The 13,919-nt window shown below is 44.8% G+C and overlaps 1 protein-coding gene across 2 annotated transcripts in view; it reads left to right on the top strand.

The window, feature by feature from the left end:
• LOC119400202 (uncharacterized) overlaps window positions 1-13,919 on the top strand; it is a 366,922-nt gene that overhangs the window by 88,026 nt on the left and 264,977 nt on the right. The window contains exons 16-25 of one of the 2 annotated variants that reach the window (XR_007416976.1): window positions 531-608; window positions 1,364-1,489; window positions 1,749-1,896; window positions 2,940-3,063; window positions 4,343-4,475; window positions 5,438-5,545; window positions 5,629-5,715; window positions 7,565-7,688; window positions 9,053-9,157; window positions 10,244-10,948. Coding sequence is in view for 1 of the 2 variants with exons in the window: in XM_037667205.2 (XP_037523133.1) it covers window positions 531-608; window positions 1,364-1,489; window positions 1,749-1,896; window positions 2,940-3,063; window positions 4,343-4,475; window positions 5,438-5,545; window positions 5,629-5,715; window positions 7,565-7,688; window positions 9,053-9,157; window positions 10,244-10,302 (1,092 nt within the window). In the remaining variant the exon portion in view is untranslated. Of the gene's footprint in view, window positions 1-530; window positions 609-1,363; window positions 1,490-1,748; window positions 1,897-2,939; window positions 3,064-4,342; window positions 4,476-5,437; window positions 5,546-5,628; window positions 5,716-7,564; window positions 7,689-9,052; window positions 9,158-10,243; window positions 11,768-13,919 lie in introns of those variants that run through there. The other variant, XM_037667205.2, reaches the window with a different exon arrangement.

The following is a 13,919-nucleotide window of genomic DNA, read 5'->3' as shown; positions in this document are numbered from 1 at the left end:
GAGAAAAATGGACCTGGGCTGGCCACAAAGTGCGTAGGACAGGCAACCGGTGGACAGTACGAGCAACAGAATGGGGGCCAATGCATGAGAAACGCAATCGAGGAAGGCAGGGAGTTAGCTGGAGTAACAAAATTAAGAAGTTTGCAGGGATAAAATGAAATCGGCTCGCACAGGGTTGGGTAAACTGGAGGTGATTGAAAAAGGCCTTCGTCCTGCAGTGGACATGAACAGGCCTAGAACAATGGTGAGGAATATCAGTGTGCCACCACGTTAATTAGTGATCCCCACACATAGGGAGGGGCCGTTTAAGAAATGTTGAATGGTAATAAACGCACATAAATGCGAGCTGTAGAGAATCCGCGTCATAACCTAAAAGCGTAAAAGACGTAACTTAGTGTAGTGCTGTATCTGTGGTCATTACCGTGTTCCATACACTGCGCCGATTGATGTCCCTCGACATGTGTGCTTATGTTTGTGCGCCTGTATGTGTTCTCATGTGCACCTGTCCATGTTTCTTGTACACATTTCAGGAAGCCAACCACCAGAGAGAAGTCCAGCGGTTGGAGGCCGAGCTGAAGGCGGCAAAGAACCAACTGCAGCGCCTTCAGGTGAGCAAATGAATTTGGACATTTCGATGCTACAAACGAAATATTGAATGGAAACACGAAATCGCTTTATAGTAACAAACGTATTCTTTCAAGACTGTTGTCATTTGTCTCAACCTTGTTATTTTGAAATAGCAAGTTTTAGAATTTACAAACCTTAACAGTATAACAAATACAAATATAGCAGATTACTGGATCTAACGAAGTACATAAAATTGTCTCTTCGTTATTAGAGTGCAACAGACATGTTTATAATGAATAGTGGATACAAGAAACCTATTTCGGGATGTGACTTCAGTATAGCTGCATTTGCTCACAACGAAAGCGCTATATGATGAAACTTCCAGTGCTAGGTGCTGTGCACTGAAAGCCTGCACGTTGTTGCTCCTAGGCCTTTAAGTTTGTGTGCAGAAAGTAAACGCTTTGCATTGTTGCAGTTAATGTGTTTCTGTTATTTTCGCTGCTTCATGTGAATGCTGTCTGTAAAAACTACTTTATAAAAGTTAAACTTTTCATGTCTGCAAATTTAAAAGTGTATAAACATCCTGGCTATGCGCTTTAATTTTTGTATTCATGCGGCTGTTTCAGTCTACATGTATTGTTCATGCACAGGCTTGTTTTGATTATACTGGGCTACCTGTTAAACTGCAGACATTCACGACTGCAATGATTTATGTTATGAGTGATCTGTGCTGCGTGTTTGATAGGCATTTCATTTTGAATAACCTTTGAACTTTGACCTCTGGACTGTCACCCAGGAGGAGCAGGAGGAGCGAATTGGCAGCCTACGCGAACTGTACCAGCAGAAGCTGTCCCAGGGATTGGAGGTTGTTGACGCTGAGGCCGTGCGGCAGCGCTGTCGGCCCGAGATGGAACAGCTCAAGGTATTGCCACAAGTTGATGTCATACATTTGGCCGCTGCACTTCACAGGAGGCAGGTCTCCCAACTAACTTGAAGTTCCTGTGCTGTTCTAAAGTGTTGCTGCATAGATTACAAATACTTTAAGAGATTGAAGCTCTTCAATTAGAGGCTACGAGTACACACTTGTCGGAGTATTATCATTTTTTTTTAACTGAGGGCCTTGATCACTTGAAGACCTACGTCAGTTGCTTTCTTTCATCATCACGTGTCTGCACGTGCAGCGCCTTTGCGAGAAGGGCTTGGCGGCACTGGAGGCCTCGCACGGGCGGCTCGTGGCCCAGCTCCAGGAGCGGCACCAGGCCGAGATCGAGCGGCTGCGTGCCGAGCGAGACCGTGCGCTGGCCGAGGAGACCAAGGCAACTCTGGCCGGTGAGTCCCCACATAGTAGTAGGTCAGCCGAACTGGCCAGCAGGAACTGTTCATGGTTACTTTTTGCACTGAGTACTATGAAACAATGACAAAAAACAGGGACATGTTGATGATGGATGGCTGTGCACCATCCGCCATTAACATGTCCCTGATTTTCATCTTCATTTCTTAGTACCCAGTGCTAGAAGTAACCATGAACAGCCACCTACTGGCCCAGTTCATCACTGTCTTGAGCAGGAACTGAAATGACACTATGGGAACATTAAGTTCAAACAAAAGTAGCCTCTAAATGATGTGAATTTTAAGAACGTTCTCAGTGCACCACATTATACAGAATACATTATCATTTCGTATATTGTTCTTGGCTTCCTTGGGTTGTGTCTAACAAAGAAACGAGCCTCTCAAACCATTGCCTTGATGATGATTCGGGCTTACGAACCGTTTGCTGACGGTTTGCCATCAGTGTCATCTCCTAAGCCACTTCGAATCGTAAGGGTTTCCGCGGCACCCTGAAAAGACACACGGTCCTTGCCACCACTGGCGTTGTGCACCATCGGGCTCCATATCACACGCATGCGGATTTTGTCGAACTTTCGTCAGGTGAGAACCCTTCACGAGCGGCAAAACATCGCACCAGTATGATCCCGAAACTACCACTGAGACGGGCGAGGCACAGCTCGGCAAAAACGGAACCTTTAGCTTTTGATGAATTATCCTAATATATGAAAATCGGTGTTTTTCTCAAATAGTGAAGGTTTTCAGCAAGTGGGCCCCCCCCCTTGATGATGGTTCGGGCTTACGAATCGTTTCTGACAGTTTGCCACCCATCTCCGCATGGCGTCGAGGTGAGAACCCCGGATCGCCAATGGTATAGCTGTTGCTCACTGTTATAGAGTGATCACTCTTATAGAGTGATCAACATTACTAGAGTAGCTTGACCCCGCTGGTGCCCCTTACCCCAACATAACACTGACACATTTCTCTCGTGCTTACCACAAAGTGAACACTGACGTTTTTTTTCTTTCGCACATTCTCCGTTGCAGCTCTCAACGCAATGCAGAGAGCTCATCAAGAGGAGCTACATCGGGAGATCTCCAACTTCAAGGAGGACTACGCGCAGCAGATGCGCCACGGACGGGACACGGAATGCCTCCAGAGGGAGCATCAGTGCGTTTACTTCGAACTGTCCTCGTTCCTACGTTATCCCTTAATTTATTGTGTATACACGGGCCGGATTCTAAGACAACTAGTTTTTGGAGAGACAGTTAAACCTCAATGCATTGAAATAACGAAGTTGATAAAATCGGCAATTTACTTCGTTATATTGAAACTTCGTAAAATTGAAGTTCGACCTTTTGAAGGCCCCCTAAACCACCCGCTGGTTGAAGTTTAGTTATGGTTTTGCGGCTGTGCACAAGTCTACAGCGAAGATGTGACCGCGACAATTTTTCGAAACGGCGCCATAATAGCCGAGTTGCGTGCATGTGATGATCGAAACGCGGCCCTCTCTCGTTTCGCTCTTTCCTTTGCCACGCTTTATTCGTTCGCTCGCCTCTCCTCCTGGCCGAGTGTTCCTCCTCACCGTGCTAGGAGGGGTAAACAGGGATCATGTGTACCTGCAGGCAGACAAGCATGTTCTTTTGCTACTGACCTGACCAGATTCTCCTGGTGATATCACAACCAATGCTGAGGATACTGGAAAGCCCGAGGAGGACTACGGGATTGTTTTTATTGCGATAGCAATTATATGGACAGTCTCGGCTGATTTTTGCCGTCCCCGTTGCCACTGTCTTGCACCGTATATGTATAAGTATGTATATATATATAAAATTACCAAAGAAAAATAATTCAGAAAAATGCTTCCAAAGCGCAGAACCGAACCGGAGAACTCTCGCTCCGCGGCGCATTGCACTAACCACTATGCCACAAAACCCATGTCCTTTCAGGTAGCTAACGGCGAGCGTTATATACACACCCTTTACCGCTGGCAGGGCTCAGAGACAGCAGGCACTTATAAGCATTTCTTCATCATCAGCGAGATGGCGCGAGGAGCGCGATGGGCGCATTTAAAAGTCGTCGGCCAGCTCCCTTTCCGCTGTCTGCTCGCGCGGTAGTTGCTGCCGGGGGGCAGATATTTCTGCAGCTTAGCAGCGCGTCCATCACGGGCCGCTTTTCTTGCTATCGCATTCATTGCTTCGCCCTTACGGCGAAACTGTGACTTTTTTGCATGTTGTGGCAATGGGGCGCATAGTGCTGCTGCATTTGGCACTGTTGATCATGACAGCATTCTGAACTCGATGCGCGTGTTTACTTAAAATGTTTAAAAAAATATCGGAGGTGGTTTAGGGGCCCTTTAACCAAAGTACAGTTGCTGATGGCTTCCTTGTTTTTTCACCGAGATTGCTGGAAAAATTTCACTCTTTGCTGTCACCTTTCGTGGTTGCAGGGAGGAGCGTGAGCACATCAAGCAAGAGATCCTGTCCCTGTCCGAGAAGTATTCGCTCAAGTGCCTCGAGAAGGCATCTCTCGAGGAGCGGCTGCAGCGAGCCGGACAGCAGCTTCAGGAGGCCAATTACCAGGTGAGAGAGCCTGTCACATTTACCCCAAGCTGAAGATCCAGCAGGGGATGCTGTTTTCCTGTTGTCTTAATAAACGTGCTGCAGCCAGCCTGGGCCGTCAGGCACCTGCATTCAACAGCTCAACTTTGTTACATTGTTACTGGATGTTACAGAGTCTGCCCTCCTTTTCAGGAGGGCAGACTCTGCTTAGGTTGTTGCTTAGGTTGTGCTTAGGTTGTTGTGAATTTGTCACAGATTTACATGCCGATTCAGGACAAATGCAAAAACCACATGGTCCCTTATATAAGCGTTTGCCTAAGATTACTCGAAGGCGAAAGCCATCTTCTTTTCCTTCTCGCTCGATGTATTGATCCTCCCGCCACCCCAAAAGCTTTCTACACCCAATGTGGTTTCGCACTGCCTCTGGGATTGGAGGCATTGGAAGCTTTCTGCACTTCACGTGGTTTTGCAGTGGCTTCGGGATCGGCCCACCTTTTACCAAGTGACGATTCCATGTGGTGACACCATCATGTGACGTTGGGATGACGTCACAAATTTTGGTGACCTGTGACATCATGATGTTGTATAGTGACATCGTCACATGATGATGATTTATTGCATCACACGTGTTGACAATAATGCCGCCAACACCGACAGTTACCTTTCATGTTTGATGAGGCACCTAAGGAGGGTAAAAAGGGTAAAAAAGCCTTAAAAAGGGTAACATATAAGGCATGTGATGTGTTGCATGTGTACTTTGTTGATCATTGACAAACTGAAGACAAACGTAACATATTACCGAATAGAGCGAAGAAAATAAACCTTGTCTGGCCACTTCCGCATTTTAACAAATGTACGCTTATAGCTAATACTGTATGTGACAAAGCAACTCGGTTATAACGAGTTTGGACCATAGAAGCAAGCATGGCTTCGTCAGAGGAATTCGGTTGGTGATTGTCCGACATGCTTTTTGTTTCCGGCAGGTGCTGGACCTACTGGCTAGGAACAAGCAGTTAGCGTCGCACTTGGGTCTCCAGATCCTCCAGCGGGAGCAGGCAGTTCCGTCGGACAACTCGACTGAAGCCCTCGAGGTAACGCGAGCACTAGCTCTATGCCTTGTGTGTGTAACTAACTCACTTGTGGCCTCTCGTTTTCTCATCTCCTTTTCATGCAGAAGTTGCTGCAGCTGCGCGACAGCCAACTCGTACAGCAGCGTGAGGAGAATGCGCAGATACTGCACTCCCTGCAGCTCGCCAAGACGGTCAGTCCCAAGTTTTTGAGTTTGGTTTGCTTTCTCGAAACAGACACTTGCTTACGTCCGAGTCTTAGACTTGTTTTGTGAGTAGCCTCAAATTTTCGCTTAGTAGATGCCATTATTAAGGCCAACTATCGTTTAATTAGAGTCTGCTGTCAATGCACGCGGCCAAACAGCAGCCCCTTGCGACTGATAGTAGCTTTCGCCGTATTGTTGAAAAGCCTCACTGTCGATCTGTCGTCATTTAAGTCAGTTGTCACTGTGTCATTGAGGTCGATTGTTGCTGTATTGTAGTGGAAGTTAACAACAATTGCCACACCGTTGTACAGCCTTACTGTCACTGCAGTGTTGTAGAGGTCAGGTGTCTCTGTGCTCTTGTAGATCCTAGGCATGGGCAAATATGCGAGCACTTTGAATATTTGAGCCAATGTTACAGTATTCGAATTCGCTTCTGAAATTTAGAAATATTCGAAACGAACGGAGAGATGTGCATTTTATTGCATGTAACCCCCCCCTGAAAAGGTGGTTTCACTGATGCATAGGAATACTATGCCGTGAAATCACCTATCTAGGGGAAATCCACACTGCTGCAAAGCCACACTTCAGACAAGGTTAAATATACATTTACTAGGGATGGGCGAATAGTGAATTTGAGGTTCGAAGCGAATCCAAAGCGAATAGTGATTTGGTCGAATAATTTCGAATTGAATAGTTCGAATAGTATTTACCACATATTATTTAAAAAAATGAGCATTTTTGTCATCACCCTTGCACAGTATATTTAAGGATTGAAACTAGGCATGAGTGTATATCACTTTTTTGGTTTGAAATGAAGTGGAAGCACCCTTCAATAATATCAAGATTTGAATAGCAGTAGGGCGCAAGTTATAAGTGGTGCATTACTGTTAGAATTTAAAAATTACTATACTTAGCGCATATAAGCCCATATAACATGCTTTTAAACTTTAAAAAATGTGTACATTTAACCTTTAAGTGCGGCTTCGCGGCAGTGCAGATTTCCCTTGGATGGGTTGTTTCACGGCACAGCAACTAGATGCTGCAGTGAAACCACCTTTACAGGGGGTTATGTGCGGTCAAATGTATACATATACGTTCATTTCGAATACTTCGAAATTTCGAATAATCTAAATTTGTATCGAAGCGCATTCGAATACTGTAATATTCGTTCGAATATTCGAAACGCCCGAATATTCGCCCATTCCTAACATTTACCTGTAACTGGATGAAATTTACTTGTAAGCTTGAAAGATTGTTATATGGGCTTGTATGTGATATGTACAGCAAATTTTAAAACATAATGTATTTTACTGCTCTTTGCTTGCATTCTACTACCTTTCAAATCCTGCTACTATACAAAGTTGCTTCCACTGCTTCAAACCAAAAAAGTGACGTGCGCACCAACACAGTTCCTATTCTTAAAATAAGTTGGTTCAAGACAGAAATGTTAATTTTTCTTTATAATATGTGATATATCCTATTTCATTCTAAAAAGACAGGGCGTGCAAACACAAACACAAGAAAGAAGCCAGGACACCACAAACGCGTTTGTGGTGTCCTGACTTCTTTCTTGTGTCTGTGTTTGCACGCCCTGTCTTTTTAGAATGAATACTTACCAACTAGCTCAGCTCTCTGTTATTCTAATCCTATTTCAACTATTCGCTTCGAACCTCAAATTTACTGTTGACCCATCCTTAGTAGATCCCCTACAGTTGCTGCATCGTCAAGGTATGTTATCACTGTACCGTTGTAGAGTCTGTACTTAGATAAGCGAAATGCAGTTACGAGATGAAGCTTATCTGTCTCATTTGTGCTTTTTGTCTCGTCTGTCTTGCAGAAGATAAACCAGCTGAATAGCCAGTGCCAGCAGCTGAGCAGCAGCCTGCGTGCGGAGCGCAGCGCGCACCAGGCCGAGGCGCAGCGCCTGCAGTCACGCCTCGACGGTCTGGTCGCCCCTTCCGGTGCGTTCGCCTCATCACGTGTAGCACCTACAGCCGATATATTTTGTCTCGCATCTTTATGCGTGTTTCCTGCTGCTGTTGTACGTTCCACACGCACGCCCACTGTTCAGCACAATGCATTGATGGACTGTACTCTGTTTCATACATCAGGTGCAACGCTGTGGAAGCTATGCAAGAAGTTCGGTCAGCCAAATGTTTAACTCCGTGCGTCTCGCGCTTGGATTTCGCCATTGTAAATGTGGCCTCCGCGATGGGCTCCGGCTGCGCGCTACCAAAACTAATCGCAGAGGCCACGATACGAAAATAGACGCTAAGCGATCCAGAACAACCCATTGACAACCGTATAAATAAAGAGGTTTGTTTATTTTTGAGGCACAAAGCATCTTCATTTATTACTCAGTCTAGAAAACAAATACATTACGAGTGGTAAAATTATTGCATTATTTCTCAGTGTGGACGCATCTACTGCAAGAAGCCTTGCTAGCTTCCATAGCTTCGCACCTGTTGTATGAAACGGACTATAGTTGGTGCATATTCATAACAACCCCTTAGCGCCTTGTCCGGTCATCCTTCTTGTGTTGCTATTTTTTGTGCTAAAGGTTATGTACACCCTTTGTAACTACTGTATCTATTACATCCACCATTCTTTCTTTACTTCCCCACACGACCTGTATATGTAGTGTTTTCATGCGTGCTGCCTACGTTCGCAGCTTTGGCTGCGACACGTTTCTGCAGAGAACAAAGTCGTGGGTTTCACTCTGAGCCTTCACAACCACTTACCTGTTGAGGTGGAAGTGAATCCTTTTACATTCCATGCCGTCGAGACGTGTTAAAGAACACCAAGAAGTCACAGAAAACTTGCGATGAATTTCCCTAAGGGGAACTGCTGTTGTGTGCAAAGCATTTTGTGGAGCAAGACAGAGGCATGTTAGTACATGCGTGTTATTTTATTAATTGTTATAAGAGTGGATAGTCTACATTTAGTCAACACTGGCTTATATTACCTCTTACTATGTGGGCAAAACCAGTAGGCTTCAAGCAAAGTCGCACATTTTTATTCCTTCGTTGTGTATTTCATCTAGATTATACTTCTATGTCACAAACATTATGCCCTACTTTAGGTCACCTTAGGTTTCCTTTAATTCTCAATGCTGGCTTGGGAAATCGTTATTCATTGAAAAGGAGCAGTCGAAAGATGTCCCACTTTTCTGCCTATAAAATGCCGGGCATTAAAATTAACTTCAGGTCGTTCATTAGAGCGCTGCTTGTATGCTGTTTTCGTTCGTTAATCACTGTAATTGGAATGCGACGTGCATAAAAGTAGAAGAGAGAGGAGTTCTTTGAATTTGTATTTTGGTGTGCAGACGATGGAGCGGCATCACAGTCAACGTTGCAGCAGTGTCGACCCGTGCCGGAGCGCCGTTCCTCCCTGGTGATCCGGAAACAGGCCCAGGCTCCGCTGGCCAAAAGTGCGTGCAATCATGCCTTTTTAATCTCGCTGATCGAAATCTGATAACGTACTGCTGCGTTTCATATGCAGTTCAGTAATCATGTATGTTTCTGCTGAATTTTTAAAAGAAGTTATGTTTAGCTATGTATTCTTTGAGAATGAGGCTCATTACTAAAAAGCGTTACCATGTTTGTTCAATTCTAATGCACATGCAGTTCTTCTGCGAGCTTGGAGTTCACAGCGAGAAGTGTGTTGCAAGTTTGTGAGAACATACCGACCAGCTCGGCAGTCGCAGTTCTAGTAGAACCTTATATGTTTTTGAACAAAAGAACACGGGGAAAAACATACCACCTGCAAAGACGTACTATCCGAATTCACTAAAACGTCACGCAGTTTCACTTGATAACGATATTCTGGACATTGGCGCCAGATAATTGTACGAAGTGGGAACGTAGTCAGCGAGGTTTTTTTGTATTAGCGACTTTTAGTCCTGCATAGTGTCCATTATGGCGTAGCGTACGTGAGAATGCCACGTTTCTCATAGAGTGCGTGCACAGAACTTCTGTTCTTGTGCATTACGCAAAACATGGTGCTCTTACATGCGCAGTACTAAAACTCGACAATAGTGTCACGTGGTTGTGACGGTGAAGCACGGAAAATGCAATCCAGTAAAACTGGAACAGTTTTTGTTGGGCAAACCTGTGCCCAGAAAAGGAAGTAACTCAAGGTACAAGCAATACTCACTGTACACCGATAGCGGTGAGCACAATTGTCAGTAATCTGATTGTGCCTAAAACGCGTCTGCTTTTATACATGTCTCGTAGAACCTTCCGGCATTACCGCTGATGCTCACGTTAACTCCAGAATAAACTCGACTACTCGCGTCCTGCGCGTAATCTTAACAGAACAATCTGATATACAATCGCGAAGTTTTCTCAAACATTACGACACAGCTTGTGCCGAGCGGTGCGAACAGTTTTTGTGGGTGCAGCCTGACAGCATAACAGCGAAGAAATAAGTGCGCTTGGCAATAGCATTCCCTTCCCGCATTAGCATGCAGTCAGTGTGCCGGCTATTCACAGAGTCATTCCGTGCTTGCTTTCAGGTGACTCCCACAAGAGTTTCGGTCGTCCCGAAGCGACCACCAGTGCACACAGCAGCTGAAGCGCCGACGAGAAGAGAACTTCGACTGACAGTTGTCCGTCAGCACGCCTTCTACTTCCCTCTGTCTCTGCTGGTCAGAGAAAAAACAAAATGTGACTGTACACAGCCTGACTTGCACCACATACACAGCCGTCAGCAGTCATGCCCAACCCAGATGTTGTTGTTCCGTCGTCCCCTCCCCGTGTTTGATGATGTCCTCGCACGAATTCGCGCCACGAACTTATCGATAGCGACCACAAGCGACCCTGGCACAAAAGCCAGGTTTCTTGGCTCTCTTTTTGTTATAGGACGTTGACTTGTTTTTTTTTTCTTCGTTTCTCATTCGTTCTAGTGTGAGTGTTTCTCGTTTCTTTTGTCCTTTGCACAATCTTGTTCGCGTTTCGAAATGTGCACGCACTCACATCGGTGGCTCTCGAATGAACTTCGGTCCACGGAACTTGTGACCGGTCGATGACGGTCAGTTGCGTTGTGTTCGTGGCAATGCTGTTTTCATTGAAGACAGTTTTTTTTTTTTATCGATAATGCAGCAAGTGTTGAGAACCTTGCTGTGCCCCCTTGCAGCTACGTTAGAGACTAACCAGGCAATCTAGGGCGTGCGTTTAAGAGGGCACATTGACTGGCGCAACTAACAAAGTGCCTTTTTTTTGTACAAACCAGGCATTACAAAGCCAGGCTGCTCGATATCTTTTTGTTTCTTTTTTCAAGAAACAGCTTAGTTTTTCGCCTTTGCGGAGCAGCTAAAAGGAAACGCGCAAAAAAATATATACATTGTCGACAACACACCTACCCCTCTGTAGCTGCAAAGCGTGGTTTCCTTTTTTCTTAACCCTCGGCATTCAGGCACACTACGAAGGGTTAGCTGGCAAACAAAACATATTCTATGTCTACACACACGCAACCCAACACAAAGGATAGGTAGAAAGAAAAAGAGTTATAGAGAGAGTTTTATATATTATAAATATATTTTTACAGATGTTCCTTGTTAACAGAGCCAGTGACGGGGAATGAAAGGACACGGATTGTGTGTACATAACGTCGAAGAACGCGACATCGTCATCAACCGAAAAGAATCGCGGGAGGGAAAACGCTGGACTGTTGGAGAGAGCGTGTTGTTTTTTTTTGCGAAGGTCTGCTTAGCCAAGACGGGGGCGCGTCCCGTTCTTTCCGTAGTCCGCCGACTTGCGGTAAAGGGTCGCGCCCCCAGAGTTGGATGCATTGTTTTGCCGTCCATATAAGTTAGTATAGCGTAGTAGTGAGCCTTAACATTTGTTTTTTTTTTCGTTGCATAGAGCATGCGCGGTAGTTGTTCGCCGTTGCTACCAACACCACTGCTAGATGGCGCTTTTCCGTCCAGGCAGCCGTACGAGGCGCTTCGTCGCCGAAACACCCACGACGGGCGCCGTATCTACTCAGGTCTCCTTCAGAAAAAAGTTTGAAGAAATAAAGATAATGAAATATGCCTCGGCGGCTGCCTCAGGTTTTCTTATGTGGTCTTTTTTTTGTAGATGTGCAATACTAAACAAGTCTTTTGTTTCTCGTGAAATCCAATAAAAAATGATGTGTCTGCATCCCGACGAGTGGTGTGCTTTATTCCGTCCAGCACATGGCAGGTTGTGTAAGTCAGTTTTGACACTTGACGTAAGAGGCACGAAAAAGACAACACAGAATAGAGAATAGCGCATCTTCCTGTGATCTCTTCTGTGTCGACATCTTTTTCGCGTTTATTCCATCATCGTATGAAATGTTCTTGGCAAAAAAACTTTCTGTGAGCATACGTAAGCCTGTGGCCAGTGGTACAAACACTTGAGATGCAGTGTAAACGTTAACTTGCCACGTGTGTGAATCCACTAATGACAAACTGCATTTTCAACAGCAATTGTGATAGCCACCAGAGGACTGAGTAGTCATGCTGAATGTTTTAAAGCTGGAAGCATCTCTTACACAGCATTGTCACATGGCTACAGTGACATTTATAGCTGCTTGAAGTGATAGCTGCTTCAGGAGAGATGACTATCATAGAGGTAATAGCCACCAGAAGATTGATCGGTCATGTTGAATGTTGTAAGGCTGGAAGCATATCCCACAAAGTGTAGTTGCATTACCACAGTGAGAGCTATCAGAACAGTGATAGCTGTTTCAATAGAAGCGGCTGCCGTAATGGCGACAGCCACCAGAAGATTGACTGGTCATGTTGAATCTTGTAGGACTTCAAGCATCTTTTGTACAGTGTGGTGACATGACCACACAGCGATAGCTGCCAGAGTAGTGACGGCGTTTTCACAGAGGTAGGTGTCATTTTTAATAGACACATTCCTATGGCATTAAGAATCCTGTTTAAACATTTTTTGTGGGCCCATTTTTTCTTTGGCTGGCATTTATGCACAGTGAAGTTAGCAGCTCGCATTACGTGACCAAAATGCAGAATTTTAGATTCAGGCACTTAAAAAAACATACTTACTAGGTTCAATCTTTGTACTTATTACCTAAATGTTGGTTTGTTTGGCAGTCCATGGTGCTTGCAAGACTCCAGCCAGCACCAGTGCTTGAAATCATAACTCATTTTTTTTTCTTTCGCACCTGCTTGTAGTTGAGTTGTCGTGGCACAGTCAAGGTAATCTCAACTTGGCAAGTTCAGCTTTGGATTGCTTTGTAATTCAATGCAGTATTTGGTTTTTACTGATCAAAGATTAAGTTTTTTTTTCAGATGCTGTCAAAATCCACAATGTCAAAGCGATCTGGTGTGGGAATTTTTAAGCAGTGCTGACTGCCATATTTAGTTTTTTGTTTTCTTTTATGGCTTTGCAAGCGTCTTCTCACGATGAGGGTGGCTTCTTTTGGTGTTGTTAAAAGTGAAATTTGAGAGAAAATTTGCTTTTCTATAATATCCTGCATTAGGCGAATGACCTCCCAACAAAGCCAAAAGCACCACTCCTGGTGCACGAAGATGCTTGGCAAGCCAGAAAATCCGCAAGAAAATGCAAACAGCAGCACTACGTTGACGTTCCTATAACTCGCCGCAACATTTTGTTAGCATCTGCTTCAGCCTACATAATTGGTAAAAACAAATTACACAGGGATGTAAAGGCTTAACACAGCATGTTATGGGACACTTTATTGAGCCAATGTGGCCAAAGCACGAAAAATGTCTATGAAATGCATTACGTCGTGCCGACATTGAGGCGTCAATATTTTGGCATAAAATTCAATAATGAAACTTCCAACCTCCATTTTATCTTCTAATCATGAGCCTGTGATGGTGGAATTAACGACAACGGAACTTCCAAACAATACTTTTATCAGTCTGAAACTGGCATAACTGGTGTTTCGCTTCTTAGTGCCCCTTTAATATAGTTAAAGGGGTGCCGACACCAGTTTGCAAAGCTGAGTTTACCCTGCCATACAGATCTCCTGTACACAGAGACTGCTGTGAGCAAGTGAGAGAGAGAAGGAAAAGCAGGGAGGTTAACCAGTTTAGGAAAACCGGTTTGCTACCCTACACATGGGAACAGTGAACAAATGTGAAGTTCAGTAAATGCTGAGGAGATACTGTATTTTGAGTCGATTTTTCGCATGGCGCTCCTACTGACATCGACACTATCGTGACGTCGGGCTACAGT

This window comes from Rhipicephalus sanguineus, chromosome 7 (genome assembly GCF_013339695.2).
Source record: "Rhipicephalus sanguineus isolate Rsan-2018 chromosome 7, BIME_Rsan_1.4, whole genome shotgun sequence".
Taxonomy (NCBI): domain Eukaryota; kingdom Metazoa; phylum Arthropoda; class Arachnida; order Ixodida; family Ixodidae; genus Rhipicephalus; species Rhipicephalus sanguineus.
This window is presented reverse-complemented; position numbering and strand designations above follow the sequence as displayed.